The 26244-nt window shown below is 41.8% G+C and overlaps 1 protein-coding gene across 1 annotated transcript; it reads left to right on the forward strand.

Moving 5' to 3' along the window:
• SLC25A17 (solute carrier family 25 member 17) lies at positions 1–25462 on the forward strand. Its single transcript, XM_065677542.1, has 9 exons — positions 1–210; positions 10913–10973; positions 12022–12088; positions 15339–15490; positions 17956–18072; positions 18772–18917; positions 20098–20193; positions 24332–24414; positions 24864–25462. Exons 1-9 carry the CDS (start codon positions 16–18, stop codon positions 25009–25011), a joined length of 1065 nt encoding a protein of 354 aa, XP_065533614.1. The 5' UTR covers positions 1–15; the 3' UTR covers positions 25012–25462.
• The last annotated feature ends 782 nt before the right edge of the window (positions 25463–26244 follow it).

A 26244-nucleotide genomic window follows, 5' to 3' on the forward strand; every position in this document is an offset into this window, starting at 1 on the left:
CGCTGGGGCGCAGCGATGCGCATGCGCGGGACCCGCGGCGGGGCGTGGCCAGGCGTGACGCGCCGGGCGGGCGGGATCATGGCGCGGGAGGGTGGTGTTGGTGGTGCTGCGGTTCAGCCGGTGCGGCCGGCGGCCGAGCCCGCGCGAGCCGTGGCCATGTCTTCCATCGCCTCTTACGAGAGCCTGGTGCACGCCGTGTCGGGGGCCGTGGTGAGCGAGCGGGTCGGGGCTTGCGGGGCCGCTGCTGGCGGCGCCGGCTGGGGGAAGGGGGCGTCTCCACCACCGTTCGTGGTGACGGGGCCGAGGCCGAGGGGTCTGGTCGCTGGCGTGTGCCCGGGCCAGCGGTGAGGAAGGGCGGGCGGAGCGGCCGGGCCGGCAGGGTGGGGGCCGTGCGGGGGTAACTGGCAGCCTTAAGCCGTTGTTTGAGGGGCCACCGGAGGGGAACCCCGCGCTTGAGGGGCGGCTTCGGGGGTGTGGAGGCGGGGTAGCCCGGCTGAGGTGGGACCAGGCTCTGCACGATCACAAGGAGAGGGGTTGGGGTGAGGGCGCCTTGACACCGAGTCCCAGCTCTGCCACCCTTCCCGTAAGAGCAGGCTTGCAACCCCCCCGGGGTGTTTGTCCGTAGTTTTGGATGTGGGGTTTTATGAGCACCACAGGAGCTGTAGGTGTGCTTGCTCCCTTAGACAGTGAGCCTCCAAGCATCTGAGGTTGGTCATCTAATTAGCAATGAAAATTTAAGCCTTTCAGAAGTTCAGGTAGAGGGACATCTTCAGCTGTGCAGTGTAAGAGTTGTACTAAACATCTGACTTCTGCAATTGTCTCATAAATCGTAGAGTCACAGACTGGTTTGTGTTGGAATGGACCTTAAAGCTCACCACACAGTTCCAAACCCCTGCCACAGGCAGGGACACCTTTCAGTAGACCAAGAGGCTCCAAGCCCTGTCCAGCCTGACCTTGAACACTGCCAAGGATGGGGCAGCCACAGCTTCTTTGGGCAACCTGTGCCAGTGCCTCACCACCCTCACAGGGAAGACTGTTTTCCTAATGTCTAACCTAAATCTCCCCTCCGTCAGGTTAAAGCCGTTCTCCCTTATCCTGTCACTACAGGCCTCTATCAGAAGTCCCTCTCCAGGTTTCTTGTAGGCCCCCCTTTAGGCACTGGAGCTGCTCTAAGGTCTCCCTGGAGCTCTCTTCTCCAGGCTGAACAAGCCTAGCTCTCTCAGCCTGTCTCCATTGGAGAGGTGCTCCAGCCCTCTGAGCATCTTCATGGGCCTCTAATACTTAGAAGTTGTGAAGGATGAAGTAATACATAGGTGTTAACCAAAGCATAAAAGCAAGCACAGTGCAGCTAAGGGAGGTTTGTATGGATTGTTGTATTCAATTTTTCATATGACACTTGTAAATTAAAAAGTGTTTAATTTCTGTAGATTTTCTTGTATGCTCAAATGACTGCTAGCTCTGTAAATAGCAAATCAGCCTTGTACTTCCAATAGATTGAGAATTTTAGCACAGTGAAGCATTTTGGACTGGACATCCTGGTGGATTTCAAGCAAGCTGATGCAGCTGTACTCTTGGGTTACTTCAGACTGGCAAGAACACCTAAACTTGTGTTTTGGCAGTTGCCAATGTACTGTTCTTGCCAAACTTCCTGTTCTAATTTGAGTCCTTAGAAGAACTCTGAAGGTCTTCTGTAGGATGAAAGTTACTAAATGTTATTGAACAATAAGGGCTGATTCTAAAGGGAAAAAATACTTTAAAGGTTTTTTTGTCTTTATAATAAATAAACATGCAGTTATTGTCTGCTCTTCAAAGTGTTTTACGTCTGCTTATTTAAGTATCAAAGGCAGTGGGGATTTTGTTTCCACTTTCAAGAAATGGAACTCTTGAGTGACCTTGTTATTGAAGTAGTGCTTGCTCTCCTTTTGCTGGTCTGTAGAAAAGCTGGTAACAACTTCTAGCCCTCACTATTAGGTTTTCACTCTTGTCTCCAGATCATTATAACCAGGCTGTGCTTCTGGAGAAATTTTGTGTTATGAACCGAACCTGTAAATCCAGCCATAAATATAAAATGTGTAATGAAATGGTATCTCAAGTCCCTTGGTGGTGTTAATAAGGTTAATAGAAATTCACAATTGTACTTGAAGTTGCCTATATATCAGCAGTGATGTTGCTGTGAAGGAAGACAGAGCGCTTTGGAGCTCTTGGACTTCAGTACCCTTGTACGGTACTTTTTTAACTGCCTTATGCTGGATACCTTGATATTTTTGTGTCATAGTAAAGGTGTACTTACCAATTTAGAGATTTGTTTACTGCTGTAATATATACATTTTGATAAGATCTTTGACTGGGGTACTAACTGTTCTGATATTGTCTCACCATTTGCTTAAATTATTATAAAGCACACTGATGTGCAGGTGTGGTGCAAGACTTTAAAGAAAAAAAAAAAAAGAGAAAAAGCAACCCACAGAACTGTCCTGAGGTAATGAGTCAGAAGAACATGGCAGATCACAACATGATAGTTTCTGTTTCTGTTCAGGTATGGTCAAAGTTCATACATCTTGTAGGCTGCCTGGTCAGACCTGAGACAACTGAATAATTCTGTGAGCAACAGAAAACTCAGGGCTTGATTTCCTGTGAGCTTAAATTGAATTACAGAAGTATTCCTTAGCTCTGCATATAGCTATAAAGTAAACCTTCCTGTTACAAAAGCTGTGGGAATGAGAATTTTATAGATGTATTACGAGAGTAGTCTATATATATATATATATGTAATTATTTTTTAGAAAACCAAACTTTAGGCTGCGCACCTCTTCTTGGCAGGAGTCACCTGAGTCCGTTGGTTCTGGCTGCTTACTGTCACTTCTGGGCTACTGCACAGTTGTATGTGGTGCTGTGGTTCATCAGGGAATTGGTCAGACTAAAGTAGCCCAGTGGAAAAAGTTGTTTATTCAGTTACATTAGTTTCCTTCTTCCATCATTGTGTAGGTGCCCAAAATGTTATGCCACCAGAACAGAGGAGGCAGAGATGCAAACACAGTTGACCAAGAGCTGGGATTGCTTCAGCCAGTTTGTACCTGTCCTAGTGATTATCCAGCAATAGCATGACTTGACTTGGCAAGGCACCAAGATTCAGTACCGACTGGGAGGTGGTGGGAAGGCAGACAGCGAGGCCTCACCCTTTCAACAGTACGGGGTCATGCATTTCAGTATACACTCATGAAGTCAGTAATAGGAGTTACTTTTCTTGCTCACCTCAAGTGTGATCAGTAAGGAATCTTAGCTCATCTCAAGGTGTTTTGTTGCTGGGGAAAGGGCTGGTCTTGCTCATCCCTTTCTTTTCCCTTACTTTCAGCCATGAAATCATGTCTCCTTCACATGATGTTTCTGGCAGTCTCCTTGCCATATAGTTCAGCTGTTCCATTTATAAAACTAGGAGAAAAGTAACTGCTTTTCTGAGTTTCTTTTCCTCAATTTAGCAAAAGGAGGGGAGAGGGTACAAATTACCTTTTATTGGCAGTAATCTGTTAGATCAGCTGACTTATCTCTTGACATTCTGTTGGGCTATAGCTTTATATATGTTTTAAGGCAGTTTGAACCTGTAAGGCTTATTGCATGGGAATGATTCAAAGGTGTATCGGGATGGTTCAGACTTCACATTAGGAAGCATTTCTTTACTGGAACAAGCTTCTTAGAGAGGGGGTTGGTGCCTCATCCCTGTTGGTGTTCAAGTGCCATATGAAAAATGCCCTTAATAACATGCTTTAACTTTTGGTCAGCCCTGAAGTGGTCAGGCAGTTGGACTGTAGGGCCAACTGAAATACTCTGTTCTGTACCTTGTCTCCACCTATTTGTCCTGTGTGCCACCACCCCAACTATTTCCCCATTAACATTTTCTGATTTTGAACGCAAATGTATATGTTGCTGTAGGATGAATAGCCTTGAGAGTACAATTCAGGATAAATCTCACTTCAAGAGGGTGAAAGCAGGATAAATTGAGCAGGGAAAGGTTGGAACTTGCAGTGGCTGTTCAGTATTGTGGCTGTTCCTTGCATAAGTGGGTGCAATTGAGTTTTGAGGTTGGCTTCAGAGCTGCTGTAATGCAGCTGTCATTAAGAAGTATATTTTGGCTCTTTTTTACACTTGTGCTGTCTTCTAACCAAAATTTATTTTTTGTAAGTTTTTAGTCAGATGGGTTTCTTAATCCTACTTGCTGTGCAGCTGTGAACACTGCAGGTGCTGAGAATGAGCAGGCATGGAACAAATATGTGGGAGGGCAGAACCAACCCTTTTGACTAGAGCCCAGACTAAATGGGCTAAAATAACCAGGTAATTATGGCCAGTTTCATGTGTTTCAAGTGTTTTGGCCAGTAGACCTCCTTGACTGGATAAGGAGCTTCTGATGAAACTTCAAAGGCAAAAAGAGGCTTATAAAAGGTGGAAGCAAGGACAGGTGGCCTGGGAAGAATACAGGGATGTTGTCCGGGAAGCTAGGGACCAGGTTAGGAAAGCTAAGGCCCAGTCAGAATTAAACTTGGCTAGGGATGTTAAAGATAACAGGAAGCGATTGTGTAGGTACATTGCAAATAAAAGACAGACTAGGGACAATGTGGGCCCTCTCCGGAAACTGTCAGGAGAACTGGCTACCCTGGAAGGCTGAGGTTCTGAATGACTTCTTTGCCTCAGTCTTCACTGGCAAATGCTCTGACCACACCACCCAAGTAGTCTTGGAAGGCAGGTGCAGGGACTGTGAGAATGAAGACCCTGGGTCCACTGTAGCAGAGGATCTGGTTCGAGACCATCTTAAGAGCCTGAACGTACAAAAGTCCATGGGACCTGATGAAATCCATCTGTGGGTCCTGAAGGAGCTGGTGAATGAAGTTGCTAAGCCACTGGCCATCGTATTTGAAAAATCATGGCAGTCAGGTGAAGTTCCCGATGACTGGAAAAAGGGAAATATAGCCCCCATTTTCAAGAAGAGGAAAATGGATGACCCAGGGAATTACAGACCAGTCAGTCTCACCTCTGTGCCTGGTAAAATCTTGGAGCAGATTCTCCTGGAAGGCATGCTAAGGCACATGAAAAACAACAAGGTGCTTGGTGACAGCCAGCATGGCTTCACTAACGGGAAATCCTGCCTGACCACTTTGGTGGCCTTCTATGATGGGGCTACGGAACTGATGGACAGGGGTAGAGCAGTTGATGTCTTCTACCTGGGCTTGTGCAAAGTATTCGACACTGTCCCACACAACATCCTTGTCTCTAAATTGGAGAGACATCAATTTGATGGATGGACCACTCACTGGATAAAGAACTGGCTGGATGGCCGCATGCAAAGAGTTGTGGTCAATGGCTGAGTCTCCAGCTGGAGACCAGTATTGAGTGGTGTCCCTCAGGGATCAGTGTTGGGACCGGTCTTGTTCAGCATCTTTGTGGGTGACATGGACAGTGGGATTGAGTGCGCCCTCAGCAAGTTTGCCGATGACGCCAAGCTGTGTGGTTCGGTTGATACGCTGGAGGGAAGGGATGCCATGCAGAGGGACCTTGACACGCTTGTGAGGTGGGCTGATGCCAACCTTATGAAGTTTAATCATGCCAAGTGCAAGGTCCTGCACCTGGGTTGGAGCAATCCCAGGCACAGCTACAGATTGGGCAGAGAAGAGATTTAGAGCGGCCCTGCAGAGAAGGACTTGGGGGTGTTGATCGATGAGAAACTGAACATGAGCCTGCTGCAGTGTGCGCTTGCAGCCCAGAAAGCCAACCGTATGCTGGGTTGCATCAAAAGGAGCGTGACCAGCAGGTTGAAGGAGGTGATCCTACCCCTCTGCTCTGCTCTTGTGAGACCTCACCTGGAGTATTGTGTGCAGTTCTGGTGTCCTCAACGTAAAAAGGACATGGAACTGTTGGAACAAGTCCAGAGGAGGGCCACGAGGATGATCAGGGGACTGGAGCACCTCCTGTCTGAAGATAGGCTGAGAAAGTTGGGGCTGTTCAGCCTGGAGAAGAGAAGGCTGTGTGGGGACCTCATAGCATCCTTCCAGTATCTGAAGGGGGCCTATAGGGATGCTGGGGAGGGACTCTTCATTAGGCACTGTAGTGACAGGACAAGGGGTAATGGGTTAAAGCTTAAACAGGGGAAGTTTAGATTGGATATAAGGAAGAAGTTCTTTACTGTGAGGGTGGTGAGGCACTGGAATGGGTTACCCAGGGAAGTTATAAAGGCTCCATCCCTGGCAGTGTTCAAGGCCAGGTTGGATGAAGCCTTGGGTGACATGGTTTAGTGTGAGGTGTCCCTGCCCATGGCAGGGGGTTGGAACTGGATGATCTTAAGGTCCTTTCCAACCCTAACTATTCTATGATTCTGTCTGCTGCCTGCTGTTATGAAAGCTGGAAAAACTTAAGTCTTGTTAAGAATTCAGCCAGGAGTTGCCTTAGTGAGGAAACACCATCTGAAAAATAATCCACTATTGCTGATTTTAGAGATTTGTCCAAGCAGCCTTGTCTGGAGCTGGAGTGTTTCCAGAGCCAAAACTTGCTTAAATGTATGGCATTTCTAGCTCTAGGAAAGTTGAAGTCACATTGTGCAGTCTAAGGGGTGCAGTTTGCTTTAAACACAGTCCTAGTGTTACTAGCTGTATCCTTTACCTTGCCACTGTTTAAATTCTTTGCGTGGCTACTAACAAGAGTGTCACAGCTTTAGCAGCCACTTAATGCATTTAACACTACTGTAGAGTGTTAACAGGCTTTCCACCAAGCCTGGGTATTTTTGAGTTAGATATCCTTTCCAAAAGTTGTATAATATTAATGCTAGAGTACTAAAGAAGAAGGAGGCTAACTGATGGCAGGGAGAGAGGGGCAACAGCTCCACAGCTGTGTGATGCAGTTGGCATGCTGGAGGGAAGGGATGGAATCCAGAGGGACCTTGAAATGGGCATATGCAAATACTTAACCCTGTTGTAAAGGAGAGTGGCTGCCTGCTTTTCCATTTAGAGGCTTTAAAGTTTGGACCACATAGGAAATTAAGAGGGTGTTGAATTCACAAGAAGTGAATCTGGTACACCTAGGCCATGTAAATGCCTCTATGCAAACATACCTCGCATGGGGAATAAACAAGAGGAGTTAGAGATGTGCACACACCTGCAGGGCTGTGATCTTATTGGCATCATAGAGATGTGGTGGGATGGCTCCTATGACTGGACTGCTGGAATGGAAAGATACAAGCTTTTCAGGAAGGACAGGCAGGGTAAATGAGGAGGGGGAGTCACCCTCTCTGTCAGTGGCCAGCTGGGGTACATGGACATCTGCCTGGGGGTGGATGAAGAGCTGACTGAGAGCTTATGAGTCAGGATTAAAGGAAGGGCAGGGATAGGAGACATTACACTGGGGATCTATGACAGGCTGCCTGACCTTTAGCAGGAAGACTGCGTGGACGAGGCCCTCTGTAGACAGAGGAGCAGCCTCATGTTCACAAACTGTGGTCCTCAAGGGGGATTGCATCCACCCCACTGTCTGTTGAAGGGGCAACACAGCAGGACATAAATAATCCAGGTGGTTCCAAGAATGTGTTGATGAGAATTTCCTTCTCCAAGTGATAGAGGAGCCAATGAGGAGAGGGGCTATGCTGGACCTTGTTCGCACTGAAAAGCAAGGGCTGGTAGGGAGTGTGAAGATCAAGAGCGGCTTTGGCTGTAATGGTCATGAAATGCTGGAGTTCAATATCCTTAGGGCAGCAAGGAGGGTGCATAGCAAGCTCACTACCCTGGTCTTCATTGGAGTATGCTTTGGCTTTTTCAGGGATTTCCTTGCTAGGATATGACATGATAAAGCTCTGGGGAAAAGAGTGGCCCGAGAAAGCTGGTTAGTAGTCAAGGATCACATCCTCCAAGCTGGTGCATCCCAACAAAGAAGAAGTCAGGCAAGAATGCTAGGAGGTGTGGATGAATAAGGAAGAGCCCAAACACAAAAAGGAAGGCTGCGGAAGGTGGAAGCAAGGTAGCGTGGGAAGAGTACAGAGAAATTGTTAAAGCACTTAGGGATCAGATTAGGAAAGATAAAGCCCTGACAGAATTAAATCCAACCAGGGACATCAAGGGCAACAGAAAAAGCTTCTGTAGGTGATGTTGGTGATAAAGGGAAGACCAGGGAAAATGTGGGCCCTCTCTGGAAGGATATGGGAGACCTGGTTACCCAAGACATAGAGAAGGCTGAGGTATTCAATTACTTTTTTGCCTCGGTCTTCACCAGTAAATGCTCCAGCCACGCTGTCCAAGTCACAGAAGGAAAAGGCAGGGACTGGAAGGATGAAGAACTGCCCTCTTGTCCTGGGTTCAGCAGTAGCAGTCATTTCTCTCCGTCTTAGTAGCTGGTGCAGCGCTGTATTTTTGACTTTCAGCCTGGGAACAGCGCTGATAACACCAATGTTTTTAGTTGTTGCTCAGTAATGTTTGCTCTGACCAAGGACTTTCTCAGTCTCATGCTCTGCCAGGGAGGAGGGAAAGCCGGGAGGAAGCAGAGACAGGACACCTGACCCAAACTAGCCAAAGAGGTATTCCGTACCACAGCACATCATGCTCAGTATATAAACTGGGGACAGTTACCCGGAAGGGCTAGATCACTGCTTGGGTCAGGCTGGGTATCGGTGAGCGGGTGGTGAGCGGTTGTATTCTCTTCCCTTGTTGTTTCCCTTATCATTATTATTATTCGCAGCAGTGGTTTGTGTTGTACCTTAGTTACTCGACTGTTCTTATCTCAAGCCATGGGAGTTACGTTCTTTCGATTCTCCCCATCCTGCTGGGAGTGGGGGGAGGAAGAGGGGAGTGAGCGAGCGGCTGTGTGGTTGTGGATTGCCGGCTGGGCTTAAACCACGACACCTCTGTAGGAGAAGATCAGGTTTGAGACCATCTAAAGAAACTGAATGTGCACAAGACCATGGAACCTGATGAGATGCATCCACAGGTCTTGAGGGAAGTGGTGGCTATAGTTGCCAAGCCGTTATCCATTGTGTTTGAGAAGTTGTGTCAGTCTGGTGAAGATCCACTGACTGGAAAACGTAACCGCAGTTTTTAAAAAAGGATGAGCCAGGGAACTACAGGCTGGTCAGTCTCACCTTGGTGCCTGGCAAGATTGTGAAGCAGATCCTCCTGGAAACTGTGCCACAGAAAATGAGGTGACTGGTGACAGTCAGCATGACTTTGCCGAAGGCCAGTTGTGCCTGAAAAATTTGGTGGCCTTCTGTAACAAGGTTACAGCATTGGCAGATAAGGGAAAAGAGAGTGAACTCATCTACCTGGACTTGTGCAGAGTATTTGACACTGTCCTGCATGACAAGGATGTCATGCAGGAGACAAAAAGAGGACATGGGTTTGATGGATGGCTGGATCACTCGGTGGATAAAGAATTGTCTGAATGGTTGCACTCAATGACTTGATGTCCAAGTGGAGACCAGTAACGAGTGGTGTCCCTCAGGTTGGTATTGGGACCAGCGCTGTTCAACATGCTACCATATCGGTAACATGGACAGTGGGATTGCGTCTGCACTGAGCAGGTTTAGCTGTGTGGTGTAGTCGACACGCTGGAGGGAAGGGGTGGGATTCAGAGGGACCTTGATGGACTTGAGAGGTGGGCCAGTGCCAGCCTCATGAAGTTCAACCAGGCCAAGTGTAAGGTCCTGCATGTGGGATGGTGCAGGCACAAACACAGGCTGGACAGAGACTGGACTGAGAGCAGCCCTGAGGAGAAAGATGGGTATGTTTGTTGACAAGAAGCTAAACATGACCTTGCAATGTGTGTTTGCAGCCCAGAAATTCAACCATGTCCTGGGCTGCATCAAAAAGAGTGTGGCCAGCAGATCGTGGGAGTTGATTCTCCCCCTTTACTTGGCTCTAGCGAGACCCCACCTGGTGTATTGCTTTCAGTTCTAGGGCCCCCAGAACAAAAAGGATGTGGATATGCTGGAGCAAGTCCAGAGGAGGGTGATGAAGATGCTCAAAGGGCTGGAGCACCTCTCCAGTGGAGACAACCTGGAGCTGGGCTTGTTCAGCCTGGAGAAGAGAAAGCTCCACAGAGACCTTAGAGCAGCTTCCAGTGCCTAAAGGGTCCCTAGAAGAAATCTAGAGAGGGACTCTTTACAGGGGTCAGTAGTGACAGGACAAGGGAGAATGGCTTTAACCTGACAGGGGGGAGATTTAGGTTAGATATAAGGAAGGAATTATTTACTATGAGGGTGGTGAGGCGCTGGCACAGGTTGCCCAGAGAAGCTGTGGTTGCCCCATCCCTGGTAGTGTTCAAGGCCAGGTTGGATGGGCATGGAGCAACCTGGTCTAGTGGAAGGTGTCCCTGCCTATGGCAGGGGGTTGGAACTAGATGAGCTTTAAGGTCCCTTCCAACCTGAACCATTTTCTGATTCAATTCATCACGTGTAATTCATGCCATAGGGGGGTGTCTTAGACAGATCTTCATTGCCTAAATTGGAGTTTAGTACCATGCTAGATTAAATCCTGAGAAACATGTACTGTCAGGTTTTAATGAACAAAAGTTTGTGTTAGGCTTTTTAACTAATATCAGAACAAGGTTATTGTAACACAATGGTGGTTTGTGGTTGTGTTTGGGGGTTTTGGGAGGGGTGGATTTGTGTAAACTAGAAATTGAGAACTGAGGCCAATGGAGAAAGCGCAATGTTTGTCTCCTCCTGACCAGTTTATTGGCTCAGACTTTCTGTTTGGGCAAAAACTTTAAAGCTTTTGAAGATTTCATTTTAGCTTGATATGAGACAAATAGAGTTTTGTAATCATGGAACCAAAACAACACTTCAAATAGACATTGTTGTATATGGGTTTATCCCTTTTTTAAAACTTAATAGGCTGGTTTCTGTACAAGCAGCTGATACACTGTATAGCCAGTTTATTTTGTTTTTCAGGGCAGTATGACTGCAATGACTGTGTTTTTTCCTTTGGATACAGCTAGGCTTAGACTTCAAGGTAAGTGTCAAACTCTAGTTTCTTTGAATGATGGTGTTTCTGTTCATCTTGGCTGGGGCACTTGTGAGGGTGGTTGTAGGGAGCCTGTCTTGCATGAACAGGAATCTTACCTGTGTAACACTAACACCATTTAATCACTAACACTATTTTTCAGCTGAAGGTAATTCTGCCTTTTGGGAAATGGGGCAACTTTTTAACTAGCTGGAAAGCTGTGTGATCTATTGCCAGACATGGCTTTTAAATGGTTATCTAAGAGCAAAAAAAAGAGAAATAAACATGTGAGATTACACAGGATTACATTTGTGTGTTGTTGCTTTTGGCTGCTGAGAAGACTTCAAAACACGGGCAGTATCATGGAAAACTAATCTAGAATTATTCCTGAGGATGGTTTAAAGGGAAAAATCAGGGTTAGAACTGAGAGTGGGAACATCCAGCATTTATACAAATGCATCTGGGTATAAAATTTGTTGTTCTAATGTTCTGCCAACTAATCAAAAGTCACAGAATCACCAAGTGTTTTAGAGCTGTGACTAAGGTGCTATTAAGAACTAGAAGGAGATCATCAGCCAGGTCATGAGAAATCTATGGCTGAGAAACAAGCACCATATTGCTGTTGAGCAGCTTTCAGTGAAGGAAGAGACAGTGTTTACTAAGGCTTAGCTCTTTGCTTTGCTGGAAGTGCTAGTCTGGAGTCCAAGGCATGATTTTGAGAGCAGTTAGGCAGGCCCAATTCTGGCCTCTTACCTAATGGGAACCTACCTTCAGTTCATGTTGCAACCATCCAGTTAGGAACAGGTAACTACAGATACTCTAGTGCACAACAGAATATGCCAGTCTGGCAGAGAATAAAACAAGGAAAGAGCCTTACTTAGCGGATGAAATGAAGGAGACACTTTCTGGTTTTGCTGCAGAAATAGGTAACATCTGTTCCTTATGAGGAAGAAGAAGCATGCTTTTCTGGGGTATGTTCAGAGTAGGAAGGATAAGGACTTGAAAGTGAGTGCTAAAAATTGACATAAAGTAAAAGGTAGATTCTTCTGTTTTCCAGTTGATGAGAAGCGGAAGTCTAAGACAACACCAGCAGTCTTACTGGAGATAATCAAAGAAGAAGGCCTGTGAGTAGATACCAATTTTCTGCTTGTTTTCATGTAGACAAGTTCTAAAACTAATTTGGATTTGCTTTTAAAGTGGAATAGTTAGCCGATATCTGCGTGGGCAGATTTTTACTCTGAATTGTCTTCATGTAAGTGTGATATGATTTGCATCATCTTATGTGTTCATCTTTAGCTGATTTGGATTAATTTTCTTGAGCACCTTATGCAATTGATCTGCTCAGTGATGTAACTGTGCCTTCATTAGCGAGGTAGCCGTGCCTCCTTAGAAATGCAGGTTTGTACGCAAACGTACTTTCATGTACCTGATAAACCAGCTTCATCTGCCTGGAGTCTTGGGTGTGTCCATTTCTCATAACTAAGATGAAACTCTTGGGCAGCTGAGCCACTTTCAACAGGAGAATTGAGACATGCTTCCCAGTTGGAAGTTTTCTGTCATCTAAAGCGTGTGCAAGTAAACAAGAAGTAATTCTTTATCCTGATGAGATTCAAGATCTGTCTAAAAGTGTTTCACTTTCAGCGATGCTGTGCTTTAGTATTTGCCACACAGTCTGAGCTGAGCTGGCTGGGAAAACAGTTGTATGCATGTCTTTGTTACAACTAATTTTCCTAAGTGGATCCCTGGGAACTCTTCAGTAGATCGGAGCTTCCAGGACATTGAAGTTGTTGAAAGTTTAGCTTGGCCAATAATGTTTTGCCAGCTTTGAACTTGAGCGGTTGGTAGTTGTACGCACAAGTACTTCTCAGTCAGTTGGTGATCTCTCTTTTTCGTATTCCCTCATTACTTTGTCACAAGAGGGTGGCAAGTAAACTTTCATTTAAAAAAAAGGAAAGAAAGAAGATGAAAAAAAAAGAAGTAAATTGAAGTGGAGACTGCAAAAGTGGTCATCCCACTTTCCCTGTGAAACAGAAAAAAATAATAATTCTAGCAAGAGGGGAACATTGCTACTTCCAAAGGTTTTGGGAAGGCCTGGCTAAGCAATGAGTGATACTATAGTTTTAGGGATGTGTCTGAGACAACGAAAACCCCAAAACAACAATAAATCTGAAATGTGATGCAAGATCATAAGCTTAAACAGGGGAAGTTCAGGTTAGGTATAAGGAAGAAGTTCTTTACTGTGAGGGTGGTGAGGCACTGGAACAGGTTGCCCAAAAAAGTGTCAAATGCTCCATCCCTGGCAGTGTTCAAAGTCAGGTTGGACAGAGCCTTGGGCAACATGGTGTAGTGTGAGGCATCTATGCCCATGGTGGGGGGGTTGGAACTAGATGACCTTAAGGTCCTTTCCAAGCTGAACCATTCTGTGATGCTATATTGTTTGTGTGAGTTTGTAGACTCTTGTCTTGTATCACATCACACTTTAGTGAGACTGCTTTTCTTATCTAGATAAAGCAAATGGGTTTAGCTAATGGACATTCTGTAGAAGTTTATCAAACAGCCTTGCTTTCATCGTTTTCTAGGTCAGATGAAAGATGTACACTGGTATACACTCATTTTTTCTCAAGGTTGCAGTTTAGGTTTTAAGTTAGGTTTTATTTGTATGCAGAAGTGTTTGTGTGTATTACAGGCACTAGCACTGACAAGTCATTAAAATAATGCTTCTTGTCTTGGTTTTGTGTTTTGTACTGCAAGATGTTTAATTTGAAAATCATTAGAAGTTTTTCTTACTAAATCAAGCAAAACCAAACTAAACCTCTCAGAGTCCATGGCCCTTAAGGGGTGTTTCTCCCTCTCTTTTTCATCACAGAAAAGATAAGTGATGCAAAAATTGTTTTAATTCTGTACATGACTAACTGTATAGTCAGTTAACTTGTAACTGTTGGGTTAGCTAAGCCTGGAGCTTCAGAGACGCTCTTAATACTGTGCTGTATTCCCATCTGTGTGGGAGAAGGACTTGATGCATCCAAGATGAAAAACTAGCATTTACATTATTAGAACAGTCAGATGCTGCATTTACCATCCTTGCATCTTTTATGGTCTCCTTCTTGGGGATCCTTATATGCTGTGTATTCTCAATATTCTGATGAATACTAAAGAGTCTCCATGATTACTGCTAGTTGTTGAAGAGATTTCTTACCCACTTAACATGATACCGGTTCTCTACCTGTCGCATGCAGTATCAGTGTATGGTGTGCAGAAGGTGTGTATCATTATCTCTTTCTGGATGTATTGTAGAACATGCTGTTGAGTTGTCCTTGTTTTACAGGCTCTTCAGGCCTGCCAGAGAAGGGAGCTTTGTTAGTCAGGTGTTACGAAATCATTCTTAAATTAAGATAGATTTAGATGATACACAATGACAATTACTCAGAACACCTCAAAAATAACACAGCTGTGAATCATAAGGCAGTATTCAGTTTTTCATCTATTTGATTGATCTAGTTAAATTTCAGTAGATGATGTCTGTTTCTTGCTTACCTGACTGATTTGCTCTAGATTTTAATGGAAGACATTTGTTAGAAATTCCTCCCATCTGCGTATCTCATATGCCATATGTCTCAGGTTGCACCCTTTGGAAAACTCCTCTTGGTGAAATACATTCGTTTCAGTAATTAGTCTTCTGGTTTTAAACGTTATGTGAGAATCCAGACTTTCTTTATCTTAAGTGTTTGTTGTGTTTTTTAAATTTTTTTATTTACTTTGTATTGAAGGGGTAGTTGTTTTTTTTAGTTTTTGTCCAGCTTTATTAAGCGTTGCTTTGTTTCCTTAGAGATTTGAGCATCTCTTTACTGGGTTTTTTTCTTTTGTATTGGACTGATGACTCTTTCTCAACAAAGATGAGAATTCTTGTCATGCCTTTGTATGTTTTAGTACATGGTTTGAACTGATTGTATCAGTATGTATGCTAACATACAGACTGCAAACATGTATTTATCCCCTGGATGTTTGCAATTCACTGCTGGCTGTTGGTAGAGAGCAAATACGGTGGTAATACTCACTTTTGGAGTGAGTGAGCCCCAAGCTTCTCACTGTAAGTATATTGTACCTTTATGGCTCCTTTTCAGTGCAGTTATTCCTGATTACTATAACTCATAAATACGAGTATTTAAAGGTTTTTTTTTTGTTTGTTTTTTTGTTTTGTTTTGTTTTTATGGTGCAGTCAGAAGTTTAGTATGGTTTGTTACCATTATTGATAAAGACATATGTAGTTAGTGTTGCACGTAGAATACCGTATTATGTCTCTGCGACCCTCCATGTAATATCAACCACATCACATAAATATTTTGTGGATCCTTACAACTTTTTTCTCTTCATTAGGTTGGCACCATATCGAGGATGGTTCCCTGTTATCTCCAGCCTTTGCTGTTCCAATTTTGTTTATTTTTATACATTTAATAGTCTTAAAGGTCTCTGGGTCAAAGGTCAGCATTCAACCACTGGAAAAGACTTGGTTCTTGGGGTTGTTGCAGGTAAGTCAGAAACCTCAATTTCATCCAAAATTGATTTTGGTATATCTAATATTTTTCTTTATGAAGTCCACTGAAGTTCACACTGAGTGCTTACACCTCCCACTATATGTAGACCTGCTTCATTGTACAGCTCTGAATTGCTCTTGTGTCCTCCCTGCCTCATAAGTGCATAAACTGTTCTATAGTAAATTCTGGCACAAAGCACAGTATTTTATTTGTCTGGTGTGTTCTTTACCGTGGTATTTAAGCATCATTATTGAGATTTTGAAGACAAATGGCAAGGGAAGGTGATAGTTTATTTCAGAGGAAAAAATATATGCCAGTTCTAAAGTATTTTCAATTATGGTAAGTTTTTAATGTAATCATTTGGGTGTCTCTTTTCAGACCTTTTTAGGGTTATCAACTGAAAGTGACAGAAAGTCCCTAGATATATTCGGGTCCAGTGGGACTATATGTTCTTTTTCATCCCTTCTTCTCACATGGATGCTACAGTGGGTTTTTTTTGGTATTTTTTTTTTGAAGGGATGATGACATTAAGTGGCTTTTCTAGCAAATGCAATGTGAAAAATCACCACTGTGTTCCTGTGTTTGCCAGTAATATTCCACAGGAACAATTGCTCTTGCAACCATACTGAATGAAGCTTATCTAACAAAAAAAATTCAGCATAAAAGGCTTGTGACTTTTAATTTTTTTGGGTGGTGGGTAGGGGAAGGCTTTTTGTTTACTTTTTGGTAGTTTCTTGTACTTTCAGTGTAGGCACAATGAATGGCTGGGTAGATGGAGGAAAGTAAGGAAGGAAATTCTTAAGTTGGCTTTATACATTCTGGAACAAAGGCTACAGGAATTACGGTAACAGCTTGTTAGTTAAATGACTTCTTCAGTGTCAGTAGATTATATCCTTATAGTGGAATAATATCTGGTATAAATTGAAAAAATTCACTTAAAGTGTTTATTAATTCTTTCTACCTACTTTTCATTCCTGCTACTGATAACAAATATAGATTGGGGAAATACATTAAAAAAACCAAAACAAACCAAACCACACAAAAACCCACCAGAACAAACAAACCAAACAAAAAAAAAAACCCCAAAACTTCTCCAGTCTGGAAAATAGTTTTATGACTTTTCCCTTTAACTATGTCTTGGTGAAAAATTACAAATAGACTGTGCTCTAACCTTTTGCTCCTTAATGTAATCACATTGACTTTGGGTAAGAGAGATTAATGTGGCTTGCCTTTTCTAGTGCTTGATTTTGTTCAGAACATCTTTGGCGAGCTGACTGTAGTCCTTATGAAGGATACTGAAATATATTTATGTTTATATTCTGCTTTTCTGAACCTTCTTTAAGGAAAAGAACAAACAGGCACAATGTAGGTGGTAAAGTTTCACCTTTGTCAGATTTACTGTTCCTGGTAGTATCTCAGTGTTGCTGATATATCTCAGTGTAACTCAGTCTGTCACTTGGATTCCTACCAAAGCAACCAATGTAGAAGCAATTGCTAATTTGTGTGATGCAGAATTATTAGTAAGAAAGATCAGAAACTTGTTTTTACTTCGTTACTTCAAAGTAACTGCTTTCATCATTACTGAACAGGAGAGACCCGTATCAGGTGATTGCAGAAGAGATGTCACTTAATCCTTTTCCCTGTTTGTTTAGAACTGTATTTTGCAGCACCTCCTTTTTTCCTTTTTTTTCTTTGGTTTTTTTTTAGCCTTATATATGCTTGTCTATTTTTTTTTACCCCATCCTACTTTCTGGTACTCAGCTTTCAAGGTTCACTGCTGGGTTTTTTTATTGTGCGTAATCTCTTGCCACTCTAAGCCTTACTTAGAATATTTGCAGAATCCTGTGTTTTCCACCTTAAGTGTACTTAAGCGAATCTAAAAGCAAGATATTCTCATTCTTTTGGCAGTGTAGGAGCTCTGTTCTGGTAATCAAGCTACATGCATTTATCTGTTTTGATCTCTCATTATAAAATAATCCTTCTAACATTACCACTCTGTGTTTCTGAAAGTAGGCAGGCAGCAAGTCATAATGGAGTGAAGTAGGACATGAAAAAGTAGAGCATCTTGTGCTCCAGTGTGGTGTCGTATGCAGCAAGAAAACAAGTTCACTTAAGATTCCTTCAGCATGTTCACATTTGGTGCATTTTGTTGTCTGGTGTGACGACTTGTTGGGTTTTGTTTGGTTAGTTAGTTTGGGGGTATTTTTGTGTTGGTTTTGGGGAAGAGTAGCAGGGATGTCTTCCCGCTGCGTGCAGTGGTGGGACTGTGGGCGATACCTGAAGTACCTCATTAAAAAGTACCTCTGTACCTTTCCCATATGCTGTGTTAATTGTTCTTCCTTCTTCCTACCAGTAATTTCAGTAGCCTGGGAATCAGGATAAAAGCAAATAAGAAAACATTTGAAATTACCTTCTGGTTCTTGGTGATTTTTTTTTTTTTGTGCTGTGTTTTGTATTAGGTGTAGTGAATGTTCTCTTGACCACTCCTCTTTGGGTGGTGAACACACGTCTGAAGCTGCAGGGAGCAAAATTTAGAAATGAAGACATCGTACCAACCAATTACAAAGGCATAATAGGTAAGCGCCTGTTATTGTCTACAACCAAAGAAAAGTTCATTAAATTAAATACATCAAGGGCTCTGAAGTTTGAAGGCTTTTGTTCATGTAACTGATTTCACTCCAGAATCTCTATGCTTCCCTTCTGCTTTGCTGTGTTTGAGTTTTTCAGGAAACTGGCTGTGGCTGTTTCTAATGGTGATAAAGAGTTTATAGTATGCATACCTGTAACTAAAACACCTTTTGCAAAGGCAGGTATCTTAGCGTAGAAGTATTGGAGTAGTAGTGAGCTCAGTGGGGTGGTAGTGGAGGTCTGAGTTTGGACAGGCAGCTTGCAGATTAAACTTCACTCACTTTAATCTCTTCCTCACCCACATGTTCAGGCTGTCTTCCTTTTAAAAATATAAATATATATTGTTGTAATTTTGAAGAAGGTTTAGAAGACCTTAATGTTGATGCTGAGCTTGTACTAAAGAAAGCAAGATGTCTGTACAGATGATAAGCTTTGTTTTTGTTAATGGTGATATGTGCAAGAACCTCTTTTGTCACTGTTTTTCTGTTAAATGCCAGATTAGAATGGAAAAATAAAAAGTTACAGAAAAGACAGCAGTGGACTTTTAAACACTTTGAATTTTATGCTTTAACTTTTCTTACCTTACACAGTCAGAATTTTGTACTCAAAATTTTAATGATTCCTTCCTTCCCCCTGTTTTTTCTCAGATGCCTTTCATCAGATAATACGAGATGAAGGAGTCTTAGCTTTATGGAATGGTACTTTCCCCTCCTTGCTTCTGGTCTTCAATCCTGCCATACAGTTCATGTTTTATGAAGGCTTTAAACGGAAGCTTTTGAAAAAGCAGCTGCAAGTGAGTATATTTTGAGGCCAGTTCATATCAATATGTTAAAAAGTCATCGTTTTTCCTTGGGATGTAGTGAGATTATTTTTACATGAGATTTTGCATCATAAATGAGGCTTGGTTTTTTACCATCTTTAGTCAGTACTGCAGCTGTAGCACTTTACTTGTGCCTGGTGGATCTATCTGGTTACATTATGGACAATTCATTTTTTGAATGATGAGCTTCCCTCTGCATCATTATTTGCCTGCTGGCTAATTGCTATATTTATTTCTCATGTTTCTTTTAAATAAGTTAATTCTGTCTTAAATTAGGGTATGCTTTGTCCATGATCAGTGGAGAGGGAAAATACATTTTTCCCTTAGCACTGGTCACTTTTATTTTTGACAACATTTTTCTCCCTATTTGATCTTTTCTTTATTGTCTTAAGTATATCAGATTGACTTTTGTTTTCTTATGATCTGCATGAGTGTGCATATTTCTGATTGCATTCAACATATTTTGCAAATGTGGAGCGTGTTTTGAAATGGGCACGTACTTACTTTCAGTGATTAATTCAAGCTGTTAGACTGAGGTAGGCTGTAATCAATTTTAGGCTGTAACTGTGTATTTGGTGCGTGGTGGAACACTGGGCTTTGGAGGTGAGTTTGGGCTTCCAAGTAGTGTTTTTATGGGAAGAGATTTTTAGCCTATGTCATTGAGACTAAAATTCTGCCTGATAGCGTAGTGATTACATCTCAGGATTATAGTGGTATTCAAGGAGTCTTTTACTGTCACCTTTTCACAAGTGCTGTGTGACTTGTTGATTTAAATGATGCAAAAGCTGAAGTACTTACTGATTGATGGTATGCTTAAATGCCATCTGCTGGTCTTTTGTCTACTCTTGGTGCTTTAAATTGGTCTATTTGTATGGCTTTCTCCACTATGTTTTAGTAACCTAGTTATAACGAGAAATGCAAAAGCTTGTGAGCAGGTAGAAGCTACAAATAAACATTAGTTGTGGGAAAGTAAGTTGGTTGAAGTATAACTAAGTCTTTAAAGTGAGAAGACCCAGATACTTTCTGGGATCTCTCTGCCAAAGATACTTAGACAACCCCATAGCAGGTAGCAATAGAGAACCCCCAAATACATATGAGTAATTGACTGTTTCCATACTGTGTGGAAGTAATATGTTCTTTATCTATTGAACAGCTCACATCTTTGGATGCTTTTGTCATCGGTGCAGTAGCCAAAGCAGTTGCCACCACGCTCACTTATCCTCTGCAGACAGTACAGTCAATTCTGCGGGTAAGTAATAATTTCATTCCAGTGTAGCTGCCTCTGACTTGTTCTGTATAATGCAAGCCTTTTTCATATGGCTTGTTTTTCTTGATGTTAATGAACCCTTTAGTTTGGGAAATCTTTTTGCACAATGCAGGCCACTGATAAGGATGCCTCTCTTTTTTGATTCTGTACTGACAGATTCTGATAGAACTTGCTATTACTGGTGCATATCTGTTTCAAGCAGCCCATAGGGTTGATAACATAATGCATTGGTATAGTGCCTCACAGAAGGTGGTGCACCATACTACAGAAATGTAGATTTACCTCTTTGAATATAAATAGAAAACATGTCAAGTGGGAAGTTAAAATTAAATCCTTTAAGCCTGGTTTGTTTCCAGATGACCTAGGGTAATCCAGATAAGTTCTGTTCATAGGTTTGGCTTTATTCAGATGATGGCCTGATGTTGTCAGTAGCCGGAATATGATTCATCAGGGGATGCTGAGCTCCCTCGTAAATAGTACCTTTAACCACTTGTCTGGCCTTGTACACTAATTGTAATGGTAATGGAAACCATTGCGTTTATTCTCACTTGTGATTTGTAAGTATGCTGGATAATGCTGCTACCTTCAGTGTGTACCAGTACAGAAGTATATTCTGTGCTTTTTAATCTATTTTTGTTTCTTGATGGTTTCTATAACAGTTAAATATTAATAAATGTTACCTCATGAAATATGCTACTTTCCTAAGGAAAAGCCATAACTTGCCTGTATGTTAAAGCCATTATATGTGTTCTAAAACTTGCATGAATTTGGAGAATTAGTTGAACATGAGCCTTCCATGCCTAGTGTCTAGTCTTGTCTAATAGTGGATTTTTCTTGTTAATTGTTCATCTGGAAAAGTGATTTTCATCCAAGTTTTATAATTGTTTTAGTTTTTCTTCTCTCTAATTAGAGTGGGCTTATGTGTATTTTGCTTTTTGATAACCTGTAAAAAAACTGGTTTGAATGCTACATTTCTAACTAACAAGATTCGAATATGTTTACTGTGTGGTATTGCTACCCTGAAAAGACACTGGATAAAACTCTTTCTTCACAGCTTTCTACTTCAACACCCTAATGGTGCACAAAATGGCATCTGCATTGTAGATGTGTGAGCCACATGTTAATTCTGTCAGCAGTCATCTTTTCCAAAGTTTTCATAATTTTTGATGATCAATGCCTTCATTCCATGTCTTGCCCTGTTTTAATAGCCTGGACACATCTCAGGAATTAAAAGTAGTGACACAGGCTTCTATTACTGAAGTGACAGATACAGAAAAACATTTAACAAATAAAGGTTTGTGTGGAGAAGTTGCAACATCAGTCTGTTCCCAATTGGTGTGTTTTCTGCTGGTGTGAAGGAGAACTGGAAGGAAAGTTGGAGTGATCTATTTTAGCCTTAGCATTGCACAGCAGTGCAATTTTCACTGGGCTACATCAATATAATTTCAACCCTCATTCCTTTCTGTAGTTGCTATAGAAGTGGTTGCAATTTTGTGACTATTATTTCATGTTCTGTCTATCTCCTTTTGGCTTTTTGAACAAAATTCTTCTGTCTCTTGCTGACAGCGTTGTCCTTTAAAAACAGGGCAGCTCTGGTACATTGTGCTGCCAGCTTGATGTACTCAGCAGCTGCTGCTTACTGCTTACCTCAGCTGAAGTCAGCTAGTTTGCTGCTGGCTTGCTATGGTCAGTTGCCTTTCTGCTGGAGCACAGCTAACCATCAGCAGCCTGGTGGTGGACTTTCTCACAGTGGCCCACTGAAATAAAGTGGCCTATATGCTACTTTTCAATGCCAAACCATTCTCTCTGTGTGATGATGGGGAATACAAGAACCCTGTCTCTAGTTCCACAGTCACTATGGATGACTTGTTTCCCTTTGCTCTGTGAAAGAAGTAATAGCCAGAAACCCTGAACACTTCTGGCGAGAACAACGGAAATGTGCATCTGTGATACCTGTGCTGCCCAGTTCAAACTTGCTCTGCTTCATAATCAGTCATAGAATACCAGGTTGGAAGGGACCTCAAGGATCATCTGGTCCAATCATAATGTGTTTTCTGATCTAAAGATAGCATTGTTATATTTGATGATGCTTTTGTCACTTACACTGATTATATATATGTATATATATATATGTGAAAAAAGTTATAAATAAAGGTTTAGTAGTTTCAGAAATAACATTCTGCATGAACCAACACTTTGTATACTTGTGGGGTTATTTGAAACAATTTTAGCAGATTTAAGCACAAGCTAATACAATCCCTATTCATGATTCGTTAAAAACTTACAATAATCATTAAATATGAATCATTAAATATTATTCATAAACTTAAACATAATTAAGTTCTATCATCAAAGTAGAAGTACAGGTCTCTTTTTCAGTCTTAAGCCTTTAGAAGCTTACTATTGTTTGAAAGTTACTAGGGTTCTTTGTAAAGAAGTCACTAAACATTTGCTTTCAGCTTTTTGGCAAAGCGCTCTTCTTGCTTCCATGCAATGAACAGTTACCCTGTGTAACGGATAGCGGTCAGCATGTTCCAGCCTTGCCATGTCTGTGTCATTTTCAGTAATTAAAAATACACGGGACAAGGGTTACTTATTAGGCACTGAAACTGTTCTTTAGTTTATGTGTTGGTAAAGAGTGGATGAATTAAATTTGCCACTGGAGAAATAGCAATAATGTTAATGTTCTTAGTCATACTGGGTGAAAGCATTCTCATTGAAACTCAAGCCTCTCTTCTCCAGTACAGAGAATGCCAGTCCTTTTGGGAAATCTTCTGCAGTAATCAGTGAGGTATTGATGACCTACAGAGAAAGTAACTTTTTTTTTACTTTTGATGAACCTTTGTTTACAGTACAAAACCAGTCCAACGGTAGAGAAAAAAGGAGAAAGAAACACTTCATCCTGGAGTTGTCTGGAAGCTTGTGACTAATCTGGGCAGTGACTGGCATTGTTGTTAGGAACCTAGTTAGCAATTTTTTGGGGTGTGTCTGAGTCTTTGAAAGTAATCCTTAGCACTGATTTATGAATATCAAATGAGTTAGTTGTTGATGAGAAGATTGTGAGCAAATGTTTGTCTACTAAAGGGAGATTTCCAGCAATGTTCTGTCACTGCTGTTTCAAAGTCTTTAAGACATAGCAAAGGGACCTGTGTCATCCTGGCATTTTCTTACGATTTCTGAACTGCCTCAGTCTGTTTGCATACTCTTCCTACTGTCAGTGGTAATTTCTTACACCAAAGAAGTAGCAGTTGCCTGAGTAAGTTCTGGGCGAAACTCATCCACAGGCAGTTGCTCAAGTTCACCTTTCTTAGCACAGAAGCAAAATACAGGTAAAATAGCTTCAAAAGCTGTTTGGCTATGTTGTTATAAATACAAGTGTGGCAAGCCTTGTATATTAATAATTCATAGTTACAGCTTGCACAGTTCTAGCAACCTGTGTCAGATAAGAGTGTTCATGAATCCTAGAAAAGGAGTTGCTGAAATTGCTAGTTTGACTCTGAGACATAAAATGACAGCAGCAGCTATCATGCCTGCTGAAAAACAGTTTGTGGATAAGCAGATGCAGTGAGTAAGAGAGTATTATTTAGACGAGGTAGGTGGATCAAACAATTTTGGATTCTTCCGCAGCAGTTCACATGTAAATGTTTTTCTCTGAGATGCATCGCTGGGCAGATGAATTTTGGGTTCAGCTCTGCAATCTCAGTGTAATAATGGTTTGTAGATGTATGAGGCTTTGAATCTTTGTGAAATGAAAAATATGTAAGCCAGAAGTTGTTTTGAATGTCATGTCCCTACTAAGGCTGCAAATCACACTTTTAAGATCTTGAAAACTGTTTCCTCCAGAGCAATTGAAAGAGAGCATATATGGCTATGTGTAACTTCTTAGAATCCGTCTTAAAATGAAAACCAATTAATGTAGCAAATAATACTTGAGTGTTTTCTATGTAAAGTTCAATAGTGTCAGCTTTGGCCTCAGTTCTTCACTGATGGCTAGTACAACCTGGAAAATGTTAAAAGAGGTTTAAGATAGGCTTTCCAGATTTCACACGTGTTGGGTGCTTTGCCCAGCACCATGGAGAAATAGTGAAACAAAATGCTCTGCCTTTATTTTTTTTTCCAGTTTGGACGCCACAGGTTGAACCCAGAGAACCGAACTCTAGGCAGTCTTAGAAACATTCTTTACCTTCTTCAACAGAGAGTGAGGTGAGTTTTCTGTGGGGTTTCTTTCTAACATGATATAGAAGACTTGAGTATTACTAATGTGTTGAAAATGTCGTTGGATCTACATTATGGGGGCTTTGCCTCCCTTAAAGTTGCCATTTGAATCAACCTGGTTTTTGTAATACTGCAGAACAAGTACGCAAACACAAATGCTTCTAAATATCCGTACAGTAACCAGTATCAAGGATATCTGTGGATATCAGTTCACCTCTCATCTTGAAAAGAAGCAAGTTTCTTGCACAAAAGAGAACTTTCTGCAGAATTTTCTCTTTAAAATATTATTAAACATAGCTGGCACTCTAGATCAATAATGAATTTAAGATTCTTACGGTTGTGATTAGTTGTGATATTAATTGTTCTTTGTAGTGTACTGATTTACTTATAGGGGGCTATTCACACTTGTTTTCTGGTTTTCTTGTTTTCTTTCTTAGGCGTTTTGGATTAATGGGACTCTACAAAGGCCTTGAAGCAAAGCTCCTGCAGACAGTCCTCACTGCTGCTCTTATGTTTCTAGTGTATGAGAAACTGACTGCTGCAACCTTCACAGTCATGGGATTAAAGCATTCTCGCAGGCATTGAAAAAGGGACCTATGCCAAAGATTATGGGGTCTAGAAAACACACGCCATTTCTGAGACCAGACTGGGTAACAAAGGGTGCTCACTTCCTCTATTTCTTTTTAGCCATCTCCATCTCCATTATTTGGAGAAATTTGGAATACACTCTATAGGGCCTGTTATCAGGAGTTCAGGAATAGTCCATTCCTTATTCTTCTGTGGACTCACAGTGTTAATGAACAAAGCAGAGACCTTATTTAAGCACTTGATGTGAGATTTTAATGATTTGGTTGACATTCTTGGCAAGAAAGAATCTCTCTCACTTTGCTTTCTTGTTTTCCCTCAAATAATCCTCAACTGTTCTTCTACCTTTACCTTCTGTCAGCAGCTGCTGGGGCTGGTTTTATGTTATTTTCCTTGTCCTGTGTTTATGTCAATTCTTACGTGGTTCATTAAAATAATTCATAAAGAACAAGGTTTTTGACATGGTTTTCTTTTAACTTCAAGTATGTTTGTGGCACAGGATGATGGGATATTGCCCAAATATCTGGTGATGAGATTTCTGAGCTGCTAGAATTTGCATTACCAGTGAATAGGCATGCTGCCTTCTTGTATCCACCCATTTTTAATCCTGAAAACTTCAAATGCGGATCCTGACTAGATAGGAAGAACATAACCTCTTGCTTTTTCAAGGTGAGTACCTCCAGCTGCCTCAAAAAAGGGACTTGCTGCTCAGAAATACATGAAGTTCTGTAACCCTTGTGAGTATATGTGAATTCACACCATGTTCTCAAAGCAGACAGGGTACGCTGCCCTACGCTTCAGAAGTGGCGTGTCCTTTCAAAAATGTGCTGTAATTATTTTTATACTGACCTTCCCAGACACTTTCCTGACCATAAAGTTTAAAGGCCATAACTGTTGTCCCAGTTAATGCATTTATGTTCTTTTTCTGTAGTTTTGGTCAGTAGTCTTAGGTCGTATAGTCCAAGTAAATTCTGCTGTGTCCATCATTAAGTGTGCAGTAGGATTGTTCTGAAGAACAGTTTTATATTTGAAGTATTGAGAAATTCCATGGTAGTTTAACACTAAGACTGTCTGGGAGAAGAATTGGGTGCTGCAGGGAATAGATTACAGAATTGCTAAATGGCATCCTTTTTGGAGTCTGAATTGAGTTAATTCAAAGTATGAAATTGGAATGCAGCTTGCAGATAATGCTGTTTTTTGAACAAGAATAAAAACCGTTACACTGACTGCTTC

Source organism: Lathamus discolor, chromosome 1 (assembly GCF_037157495.1).
Source record: "Lathamus discolor isolate bLatDis1 chromosome 1, bLatDis1.hap1, whole genome shotgun sequence".
NCBI classification, from domain to species: domain Eukaryota; kingdom Metazoa; phylum Chordata; class Aves; order Psittaciformes; family Psittacidae; genus Lathamus; species Lathamus discolor.

Bases quoted from the DNA above. Each gene is read 5' to 3' on its own strand.
- SLC25A17 (XM_065677542.1), top strand. From the start codon at position 16: ATGCGCATGCGCGGGACCCGCGGCGGGGCGTGGCCAGGCGTGACGCGC. The intron at 18,918-20,097 runs GTGAGTATATTT...TCTATTGAACAG, and splicing joins TTTTGAAAAAGCAGCTGCAA to CTCACATCTTTGGATGCTTT. The intron at 20,194-24,331 runs GTAAGTAATAAT...TTTTTTTTCCAG, and splicing joins CAGTACAGTCAATTCTGCGG to TTTGGACGCCACAGGTTGAA.